This window comes from Crocodylus siamensis, chromosome 5 (genome assembly GCF_052110815.1).
Source record: "Crocodylus siamensis isolate JL-2025a chromosome 5, ASM5211081v1, whole genome shotgun sequence".
Lineage (NCBI taxonomy): Eukaryota > Metazoa > Chordata > Crocodylia > Crocodylidae > Crocodylus > Crocodylus siamensis.
In genome coordinates, this window is record NC_143399.1 from 188,689,563 (window position 1) to 188,713,945 (window position 24,383).

General features: G+C 42.0%; 1 protein-coding gene across 9 annotated transcripts in view; it reads right to left on the bottom strand.

The window, feature by feature from the left end:
• The window catches only part of ZMYND11 (zinc finger MYND-type containing 11), a 178,393-nt gene that overhangs the window by 2,038 nt on the left and 151,972 nt on the right, over window positions 1–24,383 (bottom strand). For all 9 annotated transcript variants that reach the window (XM_090047563.1, XM_090047559.1, XM_090047555.1 and 6 more), the window contains 10 exons: window positions 23,278–23,355; window positions 22,697–22,789; window positions 20,653–20,740; window positions 19,399–19,454; window positions 18,475–18,552; window positions 17,850–17,968; window positions 13,831–14,038; window positions 11,770–11,838; window positions 5,390–5,662; window positions 4,278–4,463 (listed from right to left, as the gene is read on the bottom strand). In XM_090047563.1, the coding sequence (XP_089903689.1) occupies window positions 4,278–4,463; window positions 5,390–5,662; window positions 11,770–11,838; window positions 13,831–14,038; window positions 17,850–17,968; window positions 18,475–18,552; window positions 19,399–19,454; window positions 20,653–20,740; window positions 22,697–22,789; window positions 23,278–23,355 (1,248 nt within the window). The remainder of the gene's footprint in view (window positions 1–4,277; window positions 4,464–5,389; window positions 5,663–11,769; window positions 11,839–13,830; window positions 14,039–17,849; window positions 17,969–18,474; window positions 18,553–19,398; window positions 19,455–20,652; window positions 20,741–22,696; window positions 22,790–23,277; window positions 23,356–24,383) is intronic.

The following is a 24,383-nucleotide window of genomic DNA, read 5'->3' on the forward strand; positions in this document are numbered from 1 at the left end:
GTTCCTACAATGGCAGGATGTCGACTGCTGCCAGTTCCCCCATTTGCTTGGCAGCTACAAAGAAAAACAACTTGAGAGGGCAGAAGATTGAGAATAAAACTGAGGAGCTGATAGGAAGGAAAGAAAAGAAACACTGTCTTCCTCATATGCCCCCATCCTGAGTGCTTCAAAAGCATTAACATTTCTTTTTAACACACCCTGTTACCCGAGGAGCTGGAAGGGCTTAACTTTTTCTGTGGCAATCAGGATCTAGCAATCTCAGGTCGGACATTTTGAATCTGGTGGGCCCAAAATCAGAGGGGACTTTTAAAAACCTAGAGAGACCTATCTCTTTGTGAGAGTGGGAGCAGGAGTCGTCATCCAGCACAGTCAGCTGATAAGTCACAGCCGTGGGCAAAACTCAGCGAGCTCTTTCACAGGATCATAGGAAAGTCGGGCTGGAAGGGACCTCACAAAGTCATTTGATCCAGCCCCCTCCACAAATCAGAAAGTTCCTCAATCTCCAACCTAAATTTCCTCTGCTGCAGCTTGAGGCCATTGCTCTTAGTCCTGTCCCTATGGCCACAGAAAAATGCCTTTCTGCATCCTGTCCCTAACTGCGCTCTCCCTAACAGTATCTGTTAGAAATCTTTCCCTCAGTCTTAGCAAATGTCCTATCTGCTTATGATATTTTTATAAGATGAGGGATTAAACTGGAAACAATTTTTTTCACAAGCCCTACAGCCTACTAAAAGGCAGATGGAAGAAAAGACTTTGTACTGGCAAAGCCTTTTATATCCATCAGCTGTAAAGGAGAAACCCAAGTCACATATGGAAACCTTCTCCTTTCCTTTTTATAACCAGCTTTAGGGAAGTTGATTTCTAACAGCATCTGCTGTATCCACTAGAGCCGTGCTCCTGGCTTTCCTGAAGCTGGCTATCCAGGAGCTCTGGGAGACATTAGAAGCATCCGCTGCAAAGGAACATGGAACAGCTGCTGCATCTCTCTGCACAGCACAGAGCACGCCCAGAGACCAGATTTACAGCTGCTCAATCAGCAACATGAATAGAGTTAAAAGGGAAGGACAACTTAGATCTGTGGATGGAGATCCTGCAGTTCCCTTTAAGTGCATCTCCCATACACCTTAGATGAAAAACTTCTGTGTTATTCTCTGAGTGGGGATCGGCAAACATGACGGAGGGGACAAAATATGCATCTGAAGTCTGCATCTTGTTGCTTTTTGCTGTTTTTTGGCATCCTGCAAGTGGTTTTTGTGTGCATTTCAGCTGGTATATACTCCAGGGGGGAATGTTCATTTCCTTAAAATAGATACTGGCACAAGTTAAAGTAAAAATATATGTTAACCTAATTAAGACAGAGAGAGGGTTAAAAATAGAAATAGGCATACTTAAAAGGATACAAATAAGCATGCAGGGAGAGGTTCAAATAGAAACAGACTCCAGTGAAACAAGAAGAAACTATGGTTTCAACTTTCCAAACTATTAACTTTTGATTTATCCTCGTTCTCCCATTCTCTCCAGTCCTATTGTTAATCATCCATTTGTTATATTAAGCTCAAATGCTCGTGCACTTCGATGAATGAAACTGTTGCAGATGGGGTCATGACCATTTATGTAACCCCAGAGAATGTGACCCATTAGCAAAATTGGAGGGCCCTCAGGGCTGGACTTGTGCCATCTTGTGTGCATGTGCAGTACACCATGGGCCCCAGAACTGAATTGGGAATTTTAGACTTAACAAAACTATGAAGTCATTGGAAATAATAGTCCAAGCTCCCCCTTATTAGAACAGAGTTCTCTGGCTCTAATTAAAGAGGGAAACCACTAAAGCTGACTGGGTGCATCTACACATGTACAGTTGTTACTGAGCAGTCATTTAGCACTTGCTTAAGTCCCCATACCACACGGTCATTTCTGATGTTACTGCACAGTAGAGAGGGCATCACGGTTTGTGCCTGCTGATGCTACGTCACCCTTGTTCATCACTAGATGCACCCATTTACTCTTAATTATATGAGATTTTTAGCGAGAGGGCTTCACTATTATCATAGTGTCTCACATACACCAAACACTTTCCCCAAAAACTAGCCCCACCCTTACCCCTCCAAAAGTTGGGGGGAGTGTATTAAGCAGGGAAACTGATTTTCTGAATCAGGGTTACACTCCTTAGCATCCTGATTACACTCCTTCTCCACAGCGCAGTAGCCTGGGCATTAACGTTCAGGCAGTGGCAGAATCAACTGACTTAATAATGGCTCACTGTTCTTCACCCTACAGATGCTAATGATTGTGTCTCTTTTAATGGTCTTCATGTTCCACTAATCAAGCTAACCTTTTTAGGGCAAGTTTGCTGTCTGCTAGCTGGTCTTGTTCTATTTCACAGCCTCTTTAGCTCATTTAAAAATCACAGAGCTATCCAGGGAGACCAGTCTTCAGCAGCAGCTAGGGGTTCAACTTTAGTCAAGTAGGAAAGGGAGGATGAGTCAGCTGACGATTAGGCTCTGCCCCTGCTCTGTATGCAGCTATAACTCTGGAAATAGCTCTGCTGTTCAAAAACAAGGTGCATATTATATCTGGGGGCACGCTGTATGAGAGAAAAAAAAGAATATAACAGAAGCATCATTATACACCCAGAACCGTCATTACCAGCAGAGGAAAAATCATTTTGGGGGTTGCATATTTGGACCAATCCCAACAGCATGAGGCTGAGCATCCAGACTTATCAGACCACATATAAGGGTTTCCACTCCATCTAAAAATGTGAGTAATAAACAGCCTAAAGGAATTATTCACATAAAGTAGCATTTGTCAGATTTGTATGCGACTCTCAAGTGCTCCATGGAACTGAAAGGAATACATTTAAACTTTCCTCTGGAGGTAGGGCTTTCCCACATCTATTAAGATGTGATGCTATGGAACCAGAGCGTGAATCACCACTTTGCACTTGATTAAATTATTGTGACAAACATAAATCAGAAGAAACCAAAACAAGTCTCAGTTTCTATATGAAACACAAAAGGGCAAGTCTGCACCTGACATAAATTCACCTCCCAAGAATAACTTTATCAAAAGAGCTTCTCTGATCTCTAATGGTAGGTAGGAGCAGTAAAGTACCATCATCACTGGAAGCCCGAACACCCATGTATTAAGTATCATATATGAGCTAACTCTGTGGAAACAGCAGTACTTCAAGTCCTTTATTCGCCTTAAAAACAGCCAACAAACTTTGAAAGTTAAGCAATGACCTATGTTCTTTCCTTGATATTTTTCTACTTTTCTAATGGATACTGTTTTCTTCTCTCAGGACTATTATTCGAACTACAAATGATTTTGAACATAAACAAACAACCATTTTCAACAGAAGAAAAAAAATCCTGGATTGACCGCAATATCTGAGTATGCTGACAGACATTAAGTCTCCAAGATGAGAGTGCCACCTTGTGGTGAGGCAGTGAAACATTTCTTTACCTTGCATTTCTGGGATGTTCAAGACACAACAGTGTCAGATCTAAAGCCAAGCCTTTTAGACTTCACAGACTACTATTATAATCTTAAATGTCACATTTAACTTACCTTTTGTCTGGAATTCAGTGTGTAGAAATAATGCATGCAAGTGTTAAGTCAAAGGCAGGCAAGATGTGCGGCATTCAGCAAGTGGTGTGCTAGGTCCATGGTTGCTTTTTTTTTTTTTTTTTTTAAAGGATAATTCAATTTTGTAGGTGATGCTCCAGATGCAGGTTATAAGAAAGTGGGGTGGGTAGAGGGTTGAAAAACATAGTTTGGAAAGTCCCTCCATGTACACAGGGCAGCAGGGAAAGATGATGAGATGTGCCTGAGTGGGTTAGATTGAAGAAATACAAAAGCTAGCATTATTGGGATGGGAATGCAAATAGAGACAGGTATTGGCTGCTTCTTGTACAGCAATGAGGACAAGGAGCTTCAACCCTCCAGAGAAAAACGGAGAGACAGGGAAGCGGCTCCATGTGATGTAACTCCTGCAATATTCATTTGGCACCAATATTTTAGATGTTGAGTATATCCCGGGCATGAGGCTGAAGTAGTTCAGGTGGGAGATAAAAGCATGGGGTAGAGATTTGGTGAGTAGGATGGAAAGGTGAGAGAATGGAAAGAGGAGGGAACAGTCTGAAATATGCTTACGTTTGGCAGCTCAAGGAAAATGGAGATGTTAACAGTAATGAAGGAAATACCCAAATGCCCCCTGCAGCCGGTAGTGCACACTTTTGGTTTTTTGTTGATAATACATCCTTGACACTTACCCACTGCTTCTTCTTGGTCTGGGAGATCAGTTGCTTGTGCTGACCTGCTAGCTTCTTAATTTCTTCTAAGAACTCTTCTTTGCACTTCTCCTTCACCTGCTTACATTTTCTGTCCATCTCTCCTTGCATGTTGGCTACAGCTTTATTTACAGCCTGCCTCTTTTCCTCCTCCATCTCTGTACGTAGCTGGTGTAAAAGAAGTTAATAGATGAATATCAATAGGAACCCGCATTCTCTTATCACCTCTAAATACCACTGCTGATTCAGATGGACATCAAACACCTGGAGTAGACTGCATCCTACTTGAAAAATGAGATATATTCTATTAAAAACATGCCACTTGAGCAATTTATGCTGAAATTCATGGATTACAACAGAAACTGCATATTAGCTCTTGTCTGTAAGAACACTACCATAGGGTTCTGTGTGTATTGTGTCAATTATTCTAGATTGGTCATGCTGTTTTCAATGGAAAAACCTCACATTTTCTACTTATTCATTTTTTACAACAAGAACTTTGCACAAATTTAGAGCAAGGACAGACTGGGAAAGTTCAAAGGAACTTCTATATATATACACACACACACACACACACACACACACACACACACGTGTAAAACACAGAGCGGAAGGGTCTGAAAGATAATGTTTAAAGTTTCAGTGTAACCCAACACGTTTCAGGCTCAACAAAGAATAGCAGTGACAAAAGAATTAATTTCCTCTGTATCACTTAAAGAGTCAGTTAAACCTGAGCAGGCCCACTGCGGACAATACAGATGTGGAGGTGAAGACTGAAAGCATAATTTAGACACAAAGGACTTGGAAATGTGTTACTGAGACCACCAATAATGGGCAAATCTAATTTCACTTTTGAATCCCAGGCAGAATTCATACGGCTAGAAGCTAGAAAAAACAGATGTTTACTATGTATGGAGCCCCTGAAATACTATAGCCAATTTTTAGTTTTACAAAGCCTATTTTTAAAGTTTCACTTAAAGAGGGAAAAGTCAGTTTTAAAGAACAGATGGTAAATGCATAGAAAGAACTGAACAACATTTCCCCCCTCCACAAACTATGTACATATGATCTGAGTCACTTGAGGTCAGCATTACCTTTTCTACTGCCTCCCTCGCAACTCTCTCAGTCTCTCTCTTGTGATCAGCCTTCATCCTGTCTTTGAAGTCATTGAAGATTTTGGTGTATTTGTCATGGCACATGTTTTGACACACTCCATCATTATTGGTCTGGGTGCTCCGATGCAGCATTTTTGGAGAAGAGGCACTTAACTTCTTGGTCTGTGTTGAGACTGAAACCTTTTCAATGGGTTGAGGCATTGTGGGAATTTCCTGGCTTGAACTTACTGCTTCAGTTTCAGGCTCTGGCTCCTACAGAAAAAGAACAGACTTTCTAACGCAGATATCCAAGACCATCACTACTCACAGAACCAAGAAGTAAGGCTTTAACTAGTCTGATGCCAAAGTAGTTAGGAGTACACTGATGTCCCCCTGCACTAGCCAAGGCCCTGTTCCCATTGTGCTCACTGTGATGGAGGGCAGGCTCTGCTGACACAAGGAGGCAGCTTTAGTTTGAGGCCCAGGCTGCACAGAAGCTTTCCCAACAGAAGCAGCTGAGGGAACGTGATGAAATAAGGCATCAAGCCTGCCACACGTCTTTCTCAGTCAGCCCACCTCATCCTGGAGTTATGCTTCATCAACAGAAACCCTGGAGTATGGCTGCATCCCATTTTTGCCATATAGAAATTCTAGCTGTGTGGTCCTTGTGCCTGAATTTAAGTTGGCACATCTTGGGCTAAATCTGATAAGCTACTTTGGTATCCTGTAACATTTTACTTACCTTGGAGAGCTACTATAAGGACAGATTAATATTTCAGAATGACTTTGAAGATGAAAGGCTAATGAGATGCTAAGTGTTACCACCAACAATGGAACATGGATGACCACAAAAACACTGTGTAATTACATACTTGTCATGGAAGGAAATCAATTACTGTAGAACTGAATTTAGCTCCCTGTATTATACAGAGCAATATGAACTCTGTCACGTTCCCTAGAATAGGTGGCACTAGTACTGCCATACCCCCATAGATGCTTTAAGTGTTGAAAGTTACAGAGCACCATTGTTCCCTCTAAGATATATTTTTAAATTTTCACAGATATTAAATACAGGACAAATAATTACTACATTCTGTGCAACATTAAAGCACCATTTATCAGAACATGCAGTTTGGACTGTGTTTTGTTGTTACCTAAGTCATGCATGCAATGATTAGATCAGGGTTTTTCAACCTTTTTTTAAGGAGTGTACCACTTCTGGCAGGTGGAGGTGGGGGTAGCGATAGCCAGACACGGAGAGGGAGGGGTGGTGGTGGCCAGACCTGGAACGGGGGTGGGACGGGGGCAGGGGGCGGAGCTTGCATGCAGTGGCACAGGGTGGTGAATGGTGGCAGGGGCCACTGCATGTGAGTTCGCTCCCTGCCATGTTTGGCAGCCCAGGTGGTACTTATGCAGCCCACGGAGGGGAGCTGCTGCCCTTGCCCCCCACCCTCCTGGGAGGCAGCAGTGCAGGGTGGTGGGTGGCGGCACTCTGTCCCCACCTGCTTGCCCGCATGTACCCCCTAACCCTTTTCCAAGTACCCCCGGGTGTACGCATACCCCCCAGTTGACAACCTCTGGATTAGACCAATAAAAAATTTGAATGTGTATTTCTTTTTGCAACCAACTGCTATTTAACAAACAGCTCATTCTGATTCACTTCTAAGCACCACCTTTATCTGGTCACTGATACAGAAAGGCTTATGTTAGGATATCAATGAACATAAGGCAAAATACAGCATTCGCATGACAGAAAATACTGTGAAGTTACAAAACTGGTTCAGTTGTAAACTTGCTGAACATGCACAGCTCAGGCTGCTTTCAATACAGCCAGCCCATGCACAAACAGCTCACATAGAACAGGACATAGGCACAATGGTGGTCAGTATTAATAACATCTAATTATTGAGGACTTTGCAGCTAGAGAAATCCACACAGTGCAGTGCTGAGTTAGGCATCCAGGGCCAGATCCAAATTGTTCTCATAAGTACCTAAACAGGACTTGAAGAGTGGGATTTAGATGCGAAAGTCAGAAGGAGTATTTTAAAAAGTTGGACATGTACAAGTCCCTGGGGCTAGATGCAACGGACCCAATGGTGCTTATGGAGTTGGCTGATGTGATTGCAGAGCCACTGACCATTATCTGTGAAAACTTGTGACGATCAGGAGAGGTCCCAAACAATTGGAAAAGGGAAAACATAGTGCCCATCTTTAAGAAAGGGAAGAAGGAAGATCCAGGGAATTACAGACCAGTCATCCTCACCTTAGTCCTTGAAAAAATCATGGAGCAGATCCTCAAGGAATCCATTTCTAAGTACTTGGAGAAGGTGATTAGGAACAGTCAGCATGGATTCACCAAAGGCGAGTCATACTTGACCAACCTGACTGCCTTCTATAATAAGATGACTGGCTCTGTGGACGCGGGGAAAGCAATGGACTTGATATACCTCAACTATAGCAAGGTTTCTGATACAGTCTCCCACAACACTCTTGCAAGCAAGCTAAGGAAGTATGGGTTTGATGAAGGGACTGTAAGCTGGACAGAAAACTGGCTGGATCATTTTAAGCCCCAGCTAGACAAAGCTTGGGCTGGGATAATCTAGTTAGGGATGGTCCTGCTTTGAGCAGGGGTTTGGAATAGAAGACCTCCTGAGGTCCTTTCCAACCTTAATTTTCTCTGATTCAATGAAATGATCCAGCCTGACCTGCAAAGAGCTCTGGGAGTCTTGACTTGTGTTGTGAGCTGCACAAATTTTGATCAGTACTAGTGTTAGCCTGCAGCAGTTACATCCGTAGTCTAGCAACCTTAAATGACTGTCTCCCACCTGCACAGCTGTGACTTGCCACTAGAGGCCTGGTGAGCAGAGGCAAGACTAGGAGCCATAGCTGTGAGATGCCACTAGAGGGCTGGTGAGCCAGGAAAGGCTTCTGTCCCTGCTCTGTGGGTGGGGGTGTGAGAGATCTTCGATACTGGAGGACTTCAACTTGGGTGGCACATCTAAGAGGAGTGACCACACTTCAATGGAACAGGAGCTGGGTAGTGTGGATCAGAGATAATCCTGTCCTGGAGTGGCATAACTTTAAGGCAGTAATGTGTGGACAAACCAGGAGTTAAGAGCTCCACGAGCCACCTACAATTACTGTGTAACAAGGCCCTTAGGCTACTGCACGTGCTCAAAAGCAAAATCAATCAGAATCAAACAGTATCAGTGCTGGGAGGATCCTAACATCTTAAATCACTGAGTACTTAGACAGGCAGAGAGTAAATTTAGGGACTGTCTGATGCATGCAGTTCATTACAAGATGCAGGTAATAGCAATGGTTACGCCATTTTGCACAGTAGCCAGTGGTTAGAGCTCTAACCCAAGAAGAAGGAGACGGGTCTGGGGCTTCAGAAGGCAGCCTGTGAGGAGGTCTCACACCCACATCTTCCACTTCCCAGATGAATGCCCTAACTACCAGATTATAGGTTAGTCTGGTTGGAGGACTTCTCCCCTCCCTCTGTATCGGCCCCCCTCCCTGTTGCAACTGGCCCACTAGGCAACCAAGAATATACTATCCATGTGAGGACAGGAGGAGAGCAAGCAAGAAGGAACCCAGAAAGGAGAATACTCCTTTAGGAAGGGAAAAATCCTCAGGTCAGGTTCCTAATGCCAGGGTGATTTTGTTTTTTTAGCTCATGACTGCTGAATGTAAAATGCATACATAGTCCTTGGTGCATGGATAAAAAACCCCAAGACTCTCCAGTACCAAGGAAAACTCTCCTTATTGGGCTTCCCCTCTGGCTTATTTGGGACAGTGCTGCATTTCACACTGAACTCAGTGCTACTGTCCTGGTTCATATAGGCATTTCCTCCATGTACTCTGTGACTGTCATTTAATACTTTGGTTATGCCATGACCCAGGGAGAAATCCTAGTTTCTCTTTCTCTCTATAGTCACCAGAAATTTCCTCATCTGAAGTCAATATAAATCATACTTTGCCTCATATTTTTATCAACAAACATGCAAAGATATACGCTGTAAAAAGATACGCGTGACTTAGCACTTTGTATAATGCTGCACCATAAATTAAACATTAAGGTCTTCTCCCTCAGCTTTGTTTTGTATATTTCAGACAGCCATGTGTTATTAAATGTAGCTGGCCACCCGCTTTTAGTCTGACTGTATAAATTAAATATTGCTTTAACACAGTTGTTTATAATTATGGACAGCATCTAACATATCCCTTCTCCTGAGATGACCATTTTGTTAAAACAATTCTGCTTCATAAAAGCAGAATAAAAATAAATAAGGAACAAACACATTTCTTTCATTTCCAGGTGATGACGACTTTGATTCTCTTTCCACATTTTCATGTAAGGAAAGAAGTCATTAAGATATCAGTCATGTAGCATCAGTGTCAGGAAAAAGAGAATCACCCCCCACCCCAGGGTTCCCTCCCTATTTCAAACATCCCAAGTACAAGATCTGGATACTTGGAAACTTGAGAAATCAATCAGTGTGCTTGAACTGCAACCTATTATTGCCCTCATATTTAATTCAGAATTGTTGTCCACTGATGCTACTGGGCTTAGAACACAATGCTCCTGGCTGGTGCAACCTAAACCAAAATGAAGGTATACCTTCCATGACCTGCGATTTCTGTGATCCACATTTCTTTATTAGAAATAGAATGGGCTATTTTTCCCTAGTGCCCATTAGATGCAATCTTCAAGCTCCTATCAAGCCAAAATTGTGCTCTCTCATATGCACAAAGAATTATAAGGGAAGCTGGTAGGGATCCTTATATTTTACTGTCTAGCACTTACTTTCCAATTATATAGAATGCTTGCAATCTTCTCTCAGCTCTTATACTTGCATTAGTTGCAGCAATTTAACAGTGACAAGGGCCTTGAGCTATAGAAGTACCTTTCTTTTCTAGGAAATTCCATTTTGGTTTAGCTGAGCTATGAAGGTTACCATTTCCATCCTCCCATTGCATTTTTCAGGATTATCTTGACAGTTTACCAAAAGTGTAACTAAATGCATTGATATTCTAATGAGATAACCCAAACTGATGCCAACAGAGCAGCTACTGGTAACTCCTGCCAGAGCAAGTATGGCAGGGGACACTACATGTGCAAGCCTGCTCTGTGACCAACCCTTCTGGGGCAGGAGACCACCACATCTCATGGACACAGGGAGGCAGGCAGGTATGGGTGTCATCTGAACCCAGCAACCAGTCCCATTCTGGGCTGACAGCTTTCTGTTGATGCCAGCTAAGTCCCGTAGCACATGTGGTGGTAGAAGTCTGCCAAGCACTACTGATATTTCAGAGTTTAAGACCTACTATGAAACATAATAGGGCTATTTGTATTACTGTCCAAAAACCATTATTTCTCCTTATTTCTATTTTTTATAAACCAGGAAAGCACATTCAGAATCACAGTAAGAGATTACTGAGGTTGCTAAGTAAAGCATCCAAAAAGTTAGGATACGCTCGCTTTATGGTTGCTGGTGCAACTGCCTCCTTGTGTGTGTGTGCACAGCTTTTTCTCTGCCTCTGTCTGAACAAACTGGGTCTCTCCAAAGGGGGCAGGATTAAAGTTGCGTGAGTAATGGCACAGCTCAGGGTTGTCAAACTCGTCTGGCCCCACAGGCTAGATGATTGGAGTAGGACTGGTCCACAGGCCAGACAAACAGTGTGGGGCTAATCCCACGGGTCAGAGCAGACCCATGGTGCTGCCTCCCCACGCTGGATCCAGTGCCTGCAGCACCCGCTCTGGTCAGTCTAGGTAGGTGCTGCATGTAATGCAGGTCTCAGGCCTGGTGCACAGGGCCAGTCTGGAGTATTGTAGGTTGCCTGTGGGTTAACACAAAATCCAGGGCCAGTATGGGGGGGGGGGGGGGCGGGGCTGGATGATGGAGCTCTGTGGGCTGAATCTGGCTTGTGGGCCATATCTTTGACACATCTAGTATAGCTGATGCTTCTTAACTTTCAAGCCCTTGCCTTTGCTGGCTAGAAATGTTCCTTTGAGAACTTCTTTTTAAACTGAATTATTGAGTTGGCCCTGTTTTGCCATATATAAAAAACTTCAATGGTGGATTGTTGATTTTTTTAATGATGGACACTTAACTACAAAGATACCACTTGATGGCTACCAGTGGCTAATGCATGATAGGAAAATTGACAATGACACTGTGGTGATGGCTGCCAGTACGAAACCTTAAAACGGACACATCTCATTCTAGTCTTCAGCAGACAGGATGAAGCTACTGACATTCAGACTTTTTATGATAAGCTCCTGTTAAACAAGGAAAAGGTGACAGAAAATAAGGGCTTTGAAAATGCTTTTCTTTTCTTGTCTTTTGACAGGCATCTCATGTGAAGTTACTTACTTCCTTTTTGGGTTCCACACTTTGATTACGTCGTCCTTTCTTTGCTCTTGGTTCCTGAGTAACCTTCAGCTGTGAACATTATGAAAAGAGTATTCTTTGTAAAATGTTTGAGATGCAAGGTGTTTATAAGTAACATAAAAAGGTATGGCCAAGATTCAAGGCATCTCACTGGGCTGTAGCATCAGTGAGCACAGACTGTGATGCCGATGAGACTGGTTCATACAGCATCATCCAGCAGGGTTGGAAATGACCCGTGCGGCACCAGGACTATGCAGTACCAGTGCTTACTGTGCTGTCATTTAGTACTTGCTTTCAATGCTAAAGCAAGTACTAAATGTCTGGACAGGTGGGCACACATGTAGATGTGCCCACTATATACCTAAACGTAGATGTTATCCTGCTGACTTCTGAGAAAGTGGAAAGCTTGGGTTACCTTAGCTTTCAAACCAAACCTCCACCTTTCCAAGAAAGTGCTCTAAATCATCAGATTACAGAATGAGGGATTGGTGGGGACATTTTTCATCCCTCCTGTTGAAACCAGGCCACTGGCCAACCAAGAGTGCAAGAGATGAGGCACAAACAGTGCTGGGAACAAGAAAGAGGTCCATGGAGTGGTGGGGGCCCTCCTCCCCTCCCCCAACAGAGAGGGAATAGTACTGGGTTCTAGTCCATGCTTCCCAGTGCTATTTATATTGGATCTGCCTGGGCTCTGGAGAGCAAAATAAACCTTAGTAAGAGTAAGGGAGGGTGCGTTTAGGACTCACTTTTGTTTTATACTTTAGCTCTGTGAGCTTTGCACTTTTGCAAAAAAGAAAATAGTGCTTGGCTTTGAAGAAGTTCTTTTTAAATCACTTTCAACATCTCTGTCAGAGGATCCCAAAGATATCCCGATATGGTTCAAACCTAGTTGGTGATGCGGTTAGTTCCCAAAGGACAGTAGCCAAAGCCTAAGAATGAGTCAACTATGGACTTCCACCCCAGGGAGTCCTGGCACCCTGTAAGATCCTAAGACACGGCAGGGGTGGAGTTAGCCCAATAACTGCAACAATACTTCATAGTTTCATAGTTGGTAGGGTCGGAAGGGACCTGAGCAGATCATCAAGTCCAACCCCCTCCCATAGCAGGAAAGAGTACTGGGGTCAAACGACCCCAGCAAGCTGATTGTCAAGCCTCGTCTTAAAGACTCCCAGGGTAGGAGCCAGCACCACTTCTCTTGGAAGTTGGTTCCAGACCCTAGCCGCCCTGACAGTGAAGTAGCGCCTCCCGATGTCTAGCCTAAATCTACCCTCTGCCAGCTTGTGACCGTTATTCCTAGTCACTCCTGGTAGTGCTCGGGGGGAATAGGGACTCCCCCAATGCCTGCTGGTCCCCTCTGACTAGTTTGTAACAGGCCACTAGATCCCCACTCAGCTTTCTCTTGTGGAGACTGAACAGGTTCAGGTCCCATAGCCTGTCCTCATAGGGCCTGACCCGCTGTCCCCTGATCATGCGAGTAGCCCTCCTCTGGACCCTCTCCATTTTGTCCACATCCCTCCTGAAGTGCAGCACCCAGAATTGGATGCAGTACTCCAACTGTGGCCTGACCAGTGCCGCATAGAGGGGGAGGATCACCTCCATGGACCCGCTCGAGATGCATCTGTGGATGCATGACAAGGTGCGGTTGGCCTTCCTGACTGCATCCCCGTGCTGCTGGCCCATGTTCATCTTGGCATCAATGACGACTCCAGGATCCTTGTCTGCCCCAGCCTGTAGGTATGGTGCTGGTTCTTCCTCCCCAGGTCCATCACCTTGCACTTGTCAGTGTTGACTTATTTATCTTTAAGGAAGTTGGCTCATTTGATTGAGTTGTTACAACCTGCAAGCTTCCTACAGGTTTTCCAAAAAAACCTCACAAATGATAAAACCTTGCAATTCAAATCAAGGGGCAAAAATAACACCTGCGCATTTCTCATCATACTGCAGTCCATAGCTTTATAGCCTAATGCTTTAAAAATCCACTGCAGGTCATCTTTCCAGCTTTTAATACACTGCCCTTTCTGCTGACATCCCAGGGGCACTCACCTGCTCATTGCTGGTGGAGGAGATACTGGACTCTGCCTCCTCCTCCCCTTTGTCCTCATTCTTAGACTTCCAGAATCTCCCCTCACGAAGAAAACGCTGGTGCAGTTCCAGCTCATCACAGGCTTTTTTCCAGCCCATGCTGCGCTTCACATGCAACCGGTGAATATTAACTGTGATATCCTGAATGTTTTCTGAGGGGATCCAGGCCCTTTTAAATACAATTTTAAAAGCACATTCAGATATCTGAACTGTAAGAATGTGTTAATATTCATTTTTAAAAGATTTACGGTGAGTTTTCCTGAGGAGTTAAGTGCTGAACTAACTTAGCTCCTACTGAAGTCCTAGTACTGAGTCCTTTTGAAATTCCCACTGTGCGTTCCTCCGGAGGTGTTGTATCAGCAGCTCTAGTGACAGAGGTCAGCATTTTCAAAGCTCTTAAAGCTAATCCCCCATCCATATTTAGGAACCTACCTTGTAACCATTTCTTCAGAGGAACTAATCATCTTTAGCTCCCCACCAACACCAGTGATATGTGCAGGTATTTAAGACTTGAAAAATCAGGTCATTTACAGTTAGGTGCCTAACTGATTTTAGGAGTTAAAGTGAAGGCACCCTGGCTTGGAAACTGTGCTACTTTACTGATCTACAAAGCAGGTTCAACACAGGCAGTTCCAGAAAGCTCCTTTCTGCTGCCTTGCCAAATTTTCTTTGAGTCAGACACAGAAAGGAGGTTCATTTCTAATCCAGTTTACCCATAAGGGGCACCAACTTAATGGCAACTGTACCAGGGTTTTCTGAGATTTGAATACCTACCAGAAATTAAAATGAGGCCACCAAATCCTTTCTTATCAAACTGCAGATAAGATATTTAAAATACTAATTACTGGCCAGTGATTCAGAGACCTGAAGGAACCTATACTCAGGATTTTCAGTGGCCCTCATAGAGTTAGATGGCTATAGCTCTTCAAAGTCAATGAGAATTTGCCACTGAAGAAAGAACCCAGACTAAAACATGGTGCCAAAATTACATAGGAATAAGACATGTTATCACTCTGGAAAGGCTTTGAAAAAAATACTGCATAGATTTAATAAATTTTTAGGGTCGGAAGTGACCTCAGTAGGTCATTAAGTCTGACCCCCTGTCCTGGGCAGAAAAGAGCGCTGGGGTCAAATGACCCCAGCCAGGTGCTTGTCCAGTCTCCTCTTAAAGACCTCCAGGGTAGGGGAGAGCACCACCTCCCTTGAAAGCCCATTCCAGATTCTAGGAACCCCTGCCATGAAGAAGTTCTTCCTGACGTCCAATCTAAATCTGCTCTCTGTCAGTCTGTGGCTGTTGTTTCTAGTCATCCCAAGGGTCACCCTGGTAAACAGAGCATCTCCTATTTCTTGTTCCTGCCCCCCCCCGATGAATTTGTAGATGCCTACAAGATCACCTCTTAAGCCTTCTCTTGTGGAGACTGAAGAGATCCAGGTCCTTCAATCTCTCCTCATAGGACCTTACCTGCAGGCCCCTAACCATACGAATACACCTCCTCTGGACCCTCTCAAGGTTATCCACATTCTTCTTGAAGTGCAGCACCCAAAACAGGATGCATATTAAAAAGGTTCTCACCACATACATTTCCATGATAATTTAAATATTGTTTTAACACCTTGAGCCAGATTCTCAACTGATATAAATGTGTGAATCTACTGGCAGACAAGGTTCTTTTGGTAAATTTGATATCTTATTAGACCAACTCAAATAGGTGGAAAATTTCTTCTTTGCAAGCTTTCAGGTATAAATACCCTTCATCAGGCTGAGGAAGCATCTGCAGTTGGTGCGTGCTCTTCCTGGATGGAATAAATAGTAAAGACTGGCCTCTGTTAAGATATGTGCTTTACATCAACCAGGAGTCTAGCTCTTCCTTGTAAAGTTCATCAATGAAAAAATGGACCTTTGCAATGGACAGATAGTCCTTTTCTTCCTAACACATGGTGTCACATCACACAAATGTTGTGTTACCTTACTGAAGTTGCCCGAGTCTCATTCCCAACTACAACTGAGATGATTCTCCAAATTAGGTAGAGGCATTTTCAAATGTACTTACAACTTCATCGCAAATTATTCTATGACTTAAGTGCAAATAAGATATATTACCCATTTACATGTACTGGAAAAGTTACTTTTTCAGGAAAGATATATAAACACTTGGGAGAAGCTGAAAGCAGCTGCTTTAAAGTGTGTTCTATTACTGACTAGATAAATCAAGTAAAACTGTATAGAAATATTGTTCATGTTAAGTTAAGAAAGAAACTTCTATTAATATCTTTCCAAAACACAGTTATCCAAGTCTCCAGCTTTCCTCATGGTGAAGACATGTACCGCTTTCTCAAAAATAAGGAGTCAAAGAGATTTGCCTTCAGTCTCTGTGAAGAAACTGTTTGCTTTGATCTAGTTTGTAATAATGAGGTGATTAACATCGGGAGTTCAGCTCTGAAAATGCCAACCTCTCTCCAGGCCTGCTAATACAGTTCCTTCAAGGGAACCTGGAGGGGGACTTTCATTGCTGACCTAACTCTGTCCCCACTAAACAGGCATGCAAGTTCATATCTGAATGCAGTACTGATGTCTTCCCACATTCTTCAGAGCAGCAGTTACATTAATAGGCCTGGGGAAAAAAAAAACTTTAGGGCAGTACTATTCCCTGTTCTTAAATAATTTTAGAGTAACTTCGTGTAGCCAAAACATCGCTAAACAATCCATACCCTGAAGTTGTGGCTGAGGTTGCTATATAAAGGGATTATTTCACTGAAATTACAAATCTCTGAAAATAAGAAGCCTGTATGGGGAATGTTGTCAACATTTTAACTACAACACTGGTTCACATCACAGAAATTCAAAGTTGTAATGCACCTTGGATATGAAAACTGAGCAAAAGTAGTAGTATAGGAACCTAAATCACAGTTTAACTAAAATACCTTATTTTCTCACCTATATCCCCCCGCCCCCTGTATATAACATACACACATCATTTTTTGGAAGGCCCAAGAAGGAGGAAAAAAGTCTTACTTTTTATTACAGAGAAGTCCCAGAGGTCTGCCTGCTGGGGCTTGGAGTAAGGAGGTTGGGCCTGCAGGCTGCACTGTGGTATTAGGGGCTGGGGGGTCATGCACTGTGGCCAGCCTGACCCAGTATACTGGTGCTGGGGCCACATGGTGGGACCCAATCCAGCCCATGGACTCTGGTGGTCCCTGGCAGGGCCCAACCCAGCATGCCATAGGAGGGGCCCAATCTGACATGTCAGTTCTGGGGCTACGTGCCACATCCAGCCCTGTTCCTTGGCTTTGGGACCACATGCTGGCTCTGGGGCCACATGCCAGGTCCGGGGAACATGTTTTCAGTCAGTCACAGTGCACCGAGTCTGATCATGGATCAAACCTGAATGCCATCCTGATATGACATGTAGTTGGAGAGGGGATTCTCTATGAATCCAGAAATTCAGTGGTTGGGGAAAGGAAGGAAGGGAGTGCTGCCAGTATTAAATGCTATGGCTCCATGAGTTGTGGCAATTAACACTGCCATCACTCCTCTACCCCCAAAATCTCCAGACCCAAGGGGTACCCTTTTCCTCAGATATAATGCACCCATCTAGTTGCAAGGGGGAAGAGAAGAGAAAGGTACAGGTTGTATATAAGAAAATACAGTGCGTCCAGTTTGTACCACAACTATGAGCAGTATCTTTTATTAAATGTGGATACTGGGGGGGGGAAATTCCTAGATAAGCATTCATGTGCTTTTCTTAATTTAAACAACATCAAAAACATCCTCTTGGAAATTACGACAATGGAATCTTCTATGAGTTTTCTGGCAGTCTTTGCTTTCTTAATCTGGACTTTGAATTTTCCAAAACAATTATGACAAAATAAGCATTCTTCATAAGTTTAACTAGTTCAGCCAGGATGGGCAACATGACTGAAAGAGACAAGCTGGTTTGATGCATTTCTGTGACAAGCACCAAACAGAATTAATAAATTACCTTTGGTGGTGATGGCCAAAAAAGCGAACATCAACCTGATTGTCCTCTTTTTGCATGACTTTGGCTGGCCAAAATCCAAAACCTTTCATTTTGGCCCAAACCAGCTCATGATTAGGTATCTGCGGGTGGGGAAAAGATAAGGTTTATTTATTATTGGTTCTTCAATATTGCAGCAAGCATTTTAATGTAATATTATGCTAGTATCTTAAGAACATACTTTCTCCTTACACCTAATGCTCTTGTTCATTTTTATTTCCATAAAATATACAGTATTTCTGTGCTAAATATATTGCTTAGAACAAAGACAAAAAAGACATATTTTGGAAAGGATGTAACCATCATACACAGAAATCCTAAGCAGTTCCAAAATTTAGCTTCTCTTCTTAACAGAGCTTTGATCCCAATAAGCTCCTTATAGTCTAGTGAAACCATTAAAACTGCCTGATAACAGAGTACATTGTTATTGCTTTGGATTCCATGTAATGATATGCTTATGCAGAATATCTGGTGTGGATAGTCTAAAGTATGCATATGAAACAAGTTATTCAGAGTATTAATAACACCAAAACTGTACTTATTTCTATGTAAAAAAGCAAACAAATAAAAATCTGTATCAACAACTTACGCAAGGATAGCAAAACCAATTGTCAGGACGTGCATTTGACAGATAGAAGCAGTTCTTGCAAAGCTGCAGTTCATCCAGCTGAAAAATACAAAGAAGTAAATCAAGCTACAGGCTACTCCGTGTAAGCTTAATAGGGATACTAACTCAAGCACTATCACTTTGCATCTCTGCCTCCTAATTCTGTGGAACCACTTTAGCTTGATTGCAATTAGCTATTGATGTGCAAAAAAAACAGGTAAATTGCGAGTGGCAGAAAGGTAGCCCTGAGAAATGGTTTGTAAAGAAAAACATACAGGGACTATTAATTGATCTGTAAAGATTATATGATGAACAAAAAGAATTGGAATATTTAAGTGCTTTCAAAGCACTGAAATAATTTGACCATGGATATAGAGCAAATCTGACAGCTGTCCCTAATATCACTTGGCTGTCTCCTTTAATTTTTAAGTTGTCCATCTTGGAAAAGAGTCAGAATTTGGCTTCAGGTCTGAATTAAATCTGACGAGGATAACTATTTCTGGTCTAGACATAGGTAAATATATTATTTGGAAACTAAAACTTCACTCTGGATTTCAACTTTCCATTGACTAATCAGCTGCCTTGCTCATAATGACTTGGGAGCTGAATTCAATGAGCAAGGGAATAAATATAAAATAAATATGAAATACAAAAAAACTGCAATACTGTGTGTGTTTTAACAGAGCCCTAGCTATGGAGAAGGAAGAGAAAAGGAATTTGGAATTCACTATGAAAGTTCTGTATGGCAAAGTTAATAACTATTGCAAATAATTTGTTTTTGGTTCAAGGGGCAGCTTATAGGAAGAAATAAATAATTTGTTTACATATTAATGATACCGTCTCAAAACCAAATGGTTTTGTCTGTACCAAATCACTGGCTTCATCTGTTATTGCATTATTACCTACCTCATGGCATGTGTCTTTGTAAAGCATCCTAGCTATATCAGCTTGTTCACTGTCCGCTGTAAATGAAAAATAAATACATCACTAGCCAAATGTGATAACATTGCTCATAAGAATCTGTAAACACCACTGAGATACCTTTCATGCTGTGTGTGCTTTAAAAACCCAATTCAATATTTATGATAACATTTCTCTTTTTAAATTTCCAAACATCCATCCTGTACTTCTCTGCATTCCTACTCCAACCATGTACATCTGTTTCTATAAATATTGCTGGGGACTTCTAAACCAGCTAATATTGTAGGTGTGTGTTTTTAAAAGAACAGCATGGCACTACTATCATTAACAACTAATCCAGATTCTTCACTTTCTTGTTTAAACATTAATAAGGTAGCCCACATGTTGCAATAGCCCTGTATGTTGCTTTTTGCCATGATACCCTTATAAACTAAAAGATGTTATCACAGATTTATCAATGGTTCGAGAATTGTGGCATGCAGTTTGTATGGGTTAAATCTAAAAGCTGTGGCTTGGGGTGAGGTTTTTACTTCCAAACACATGACTAAAAATTATATGTCTATATTAAAACATAAAACAATTCAAGGACAATTCTTTACCCTTATCCTATGGGCTGGATCTACCCTGACTCTGCTTCATATCTCAACCCTAACCTGCAACCTAATCTGGAGTAAGTTTTTCTTGACCTCTCCATTATGAGCCCTTTCATAATTATGGCCATTTGAAGATTGCCGTTTTTGGTCATTTCCAGAATGGATAAACAGGTAGCCAGCAAAGCAGTCAGATCTACTGCCCCCCAAAAATGCAGCTCAGTACTAGGTGCCTGTTGCTGGTACACTATTATTCTGTGGCAGCAAGGCATTTCTTTTATGCACCCAGCTATACTAGCTAAGTGGTGCTTTGAGCTGGTATAGGAAAAATCATCCCAGGAATAAAACAAGTACAGATAAAAGTACAGTTTTGGTAGTATAACTGTGTCTACCCTAGGCATCTACATGAGGGTTTGTCATGAGAGACTCCACTGGACAGACAGGCACAGATAAGGTCAGGTCTTAATTCAGACAGAGCCCTAAAGCTTTTGTCCCTTTGATTAGCTACAGACCTTGCAGGGGCCTTGCTTTCCCTTAATTAGTGAGGCCCACTGTCAAACCAAAACTGTTTTCTTTCCCAAGGTTTAAGATACCGATGTCCATTTCCTGAATCAAATCCATGACAAACATAGTAAATGTAGTACTGTACCTCCATAGAAAATCACTGTGTTGTGTAGAAGCAGCTGAGCATCTGCTTTGAACTCCTCATAACTTCTGTACTTTCCTTCATTTACTTTCTACACAAAACAGAATACAGAGCTTTGAAAATGTGCAGGCAGTGATAACTTTATACAACACAAACTAATGTGAAAGACCCGTATGAGACAGACAAGGTCAGTCACTGTCATCCCTACTGCCCAGCAACTCTCCTATGAATGGTTATGGCAGGGGCTGGAAACATTTTTAGGTCACAGGCGGAAATGCTCCAGCGCACGCTGGAAGGCTTTGATGGTGTGTCAGATGGGAGGTTTCCTGTGCCCACACCAGGGCTGGGCAGCAGGGAACTGTGCCCAAGCTGCTGTTGCCACTTGTCCCCAACACCCCACCTCCAGCTGCAGCACAGGTGCAGATAGAAGCTGCCCAGCTCTAGCTCAGTTCCCCAGCAGCTCAAAGCTGTGCCCACACTGCAGCCAGGGACCAGGAGGTAGGGAGAAGTGGCAGTGGTATGGGCTTAGATTCTAGCTGCCCTGCCTCAGGGCAACTCCTTACAGCCCAGCCCCAGTGTGGATGCATGCAGTGGTAAAGCGTCCAATTTTAGGATCCAGGGCCTCCATGGTTGCCTACCTCTAGACTGTGGCATTCTGCCTCTTAGCATCTCAGTACTGGTAAGACAGGTTCAAGTCGAGACCCCGAGAGGTAGAATGGATACTTCAAAAGTAAATTAAGGCATGATTTTTCCATCAGTCATAAAAAAAGAGTAAATCTGAAGTAACTTCATTCAGTTTCATGACACAACGGAACAGAATATGGCTCAGAGCATTTCCTCAGACAAAGACTGGCTCCTTTGAGAACTGCATTTCACATCTGAGTTCCAATAATTTATTGTGCTTTCCGTTCAGCATTGAGCTCCCATACACTTTCCAGGTTTCTTGTGAATCAGCCACTGCTTTCTGATCAAGGTTGATTGAAATACCTTTCACAGTTCCTAAGAGACACTCTTTAAACCAGACGAATGTTTGCACTGAGCCACAAAGCATTTTTTCTGCTCCTCAAGCTAAGTATGCATGATGATTGAACATTAGAAAACCTTAAGGAAACAAAAATATTCTCACATGTGCTATCACCAGCTAAATTGACATGGTGATAGCACCTGCAAGAATTTTAATGTAGATAAGACTCTGTCCTCATCTGGCATTTTACCAGTGCCAAATAAACTTGCTCTGAGAAAACCCAAATAATCAGTAAAATGGCCCACTGTCTACTCTGGGACTTCTGTGCTGTCACCACAGGAGAACCGCAACTTGTAGTACTCTCAAACATTGTTAATTCAGAAACAGCTTGGATGTGTATCAAGAGCACATGATATTTAAGTTTACAATACTCATGATAAAGAAAATCTACAATCTTAAAAATAAATACAACCATACATGCCATATTATTTTGGACGTGATACTGACTACAATATTTATCTTCACCATGTGTAATTCTTTTCTCCTTTGATTCAGGGATCTGATCCTTCTTAAGGAAAGATTATAGTTTTACCAGTACTTTATTTTGAAGTAAGTAATATAAAACAGATGTTTCACGTGATTCTTATTTTGGGCCAACCAAAATGTCCGGCTTTTTATGAATCATTCAGATATCTCAGAAGTTACTTCAGTGAGTAAGAATGAAGTATCTGATCAAACATTTTCTTTCTGATTGCTTATTCCATAACAGTTGTACTTAGTGCCCAGATTTTCAAATCTAATGAGTTTTCAAACTTCAAATAAATGGCCTAATTCCTAAAATGTTCTGAACTCTTACATATCCAGTTGGAGTCAATGGGATATGAGGATGTTCAGAGGTCCCCATATAACGATCTTTGTGCCTTGATAACTCAAGTTTGATACTTCTAGTTATTATGTTTAATACTAAAGACAATTCTAGAGTAGGGAGCACGATGAGTGTTGAGCCACAGGGTTTAATCTTCACCCTTAAATACTCAAAATTAAGCAAAATCTCTTTATAAAATCAAAATCAAGTTACTATACCTCTTGTATAGTAGGAACATCAACAGCTGAATGCACCAACCTCCTATACATTGGGTGTTTGTTGTCCTTTCCTTTCTTGTTCAGGTCTATAGCCTGGAGAGATAATGAGATAGTTAGTACACGTTATTGCTTTAGAAACTGGTTACAATGCAAACAAAAACCCAACAAAGTGACAGAGCTATAAGTACTTTAGCTATGGTGCCATATTCTGGCTGCCCAATGCATTTAAGTGCATGTTTTTGTGTCTCTGTACAAGCTGAAGGGAGTCCATTTCATAGGAGTTGTGGGAACCTGGCACAAGACACTCCCAATAGAATTTCAAATATTCTGCACAATGAGACACAAGCTATATGTGCTGAAAGTTTCTATGAGTCCCTGGGAAGAAATGTGATGAGTGACTCTTTTCCCCTTGCCCCCAAACTTGTCCCTGGATACTCGTGCATGAGACTAACTGTAATATGACCCTGGATAACTATAATGCACACATTTAAAATACTGAACATTAGGTACAGTTCCAGATCTAAAAGTACCCTCATGGTGTAACTCAGCTGCATGAAGAAGTGTCATTGTGACAGACTCACCCGCTCCTTCATACGAGAGACAATAAATCGTAGGTAGGTGCTCATCTCTTGCTTGCTTGTGTTTTTCTTCTTAATGCTCTGTTAAAGAAAAAAAAAATATTTTTAACATCCGACTTGAAAAGAATGAATTTACTAAAAAGTATTGAGAAAGGTAAATTTGCCTCACATTAAATCATATAGTTAGTTCTCTTCTTGGAAACTGACAAAGCTAATGCACCAAAGTAACAGTCATTGATCACGGTGTTTCTTGGAATTATGTACTTTCCCGAGGACTTCAGCTAGAAAAGAATGATGTGCTTTATCTCCATTTATATCCTTAATGATTCATCAAAGCCTCTCACACACACAAAGAAGTGCAGGATTACTTTGTCTTATTAGAACAAAGTAATGAGAGAAAGCATTTTAGGGAGCAGTTTTAAAATGTAGTATTTAATGGTCTATTTATTTAACATGGCATTAATACCGACTAAAAGAAAAAAAGGATAGACTTTTTTTTAAAACACTCTCTGCCTTTTCCAAATTATGTGCTTACTAGGCAGAAAGAAACTGTTTAGGGTGAATTTAAGTATAGTATTGCCTTACTTAATAAAATCTCACTTATTCAGTAAAAACTCACAGAGCCAGTTTCACTGCTCTGGAACAGAGAGAGGCTGTTGGTTTTTGTGGCTCAACCACCATGCAATTTAATCCAGATTCCCAAACACAAGTTGTCTGTTTCTTTTCAGGACCTCAGACACCAGACTTTAGCTACCCCTTAGAGAGATATTACTATTACCTCCACCCATCTTGTCAGTGTGGGCTAATGGGAAACATTATACCAGAAGATTGTTTTTAAAGGAAAACAGGTTTGCTGTAAACATTTGGCTAATCAGCGTTTCCAGCTCCGCACCACAATGGTTGCTAGTGGCTCAGTACGTTCCCTGACAACAGCTAACAGTAAAGTGATATCCTCCTTTTTTTTTTGCTCTTTTCCTTGACTACAGTAGTTCTTCAATTAATTGTGGTTCTGTTCTGAACAGAGACTGCAAAAACAGCAAAGTGGGGTTCCAGGTTTATTATCCTTCAATCACTTGCATATGATAACTTTACAAGTAAAAAGATGTTTT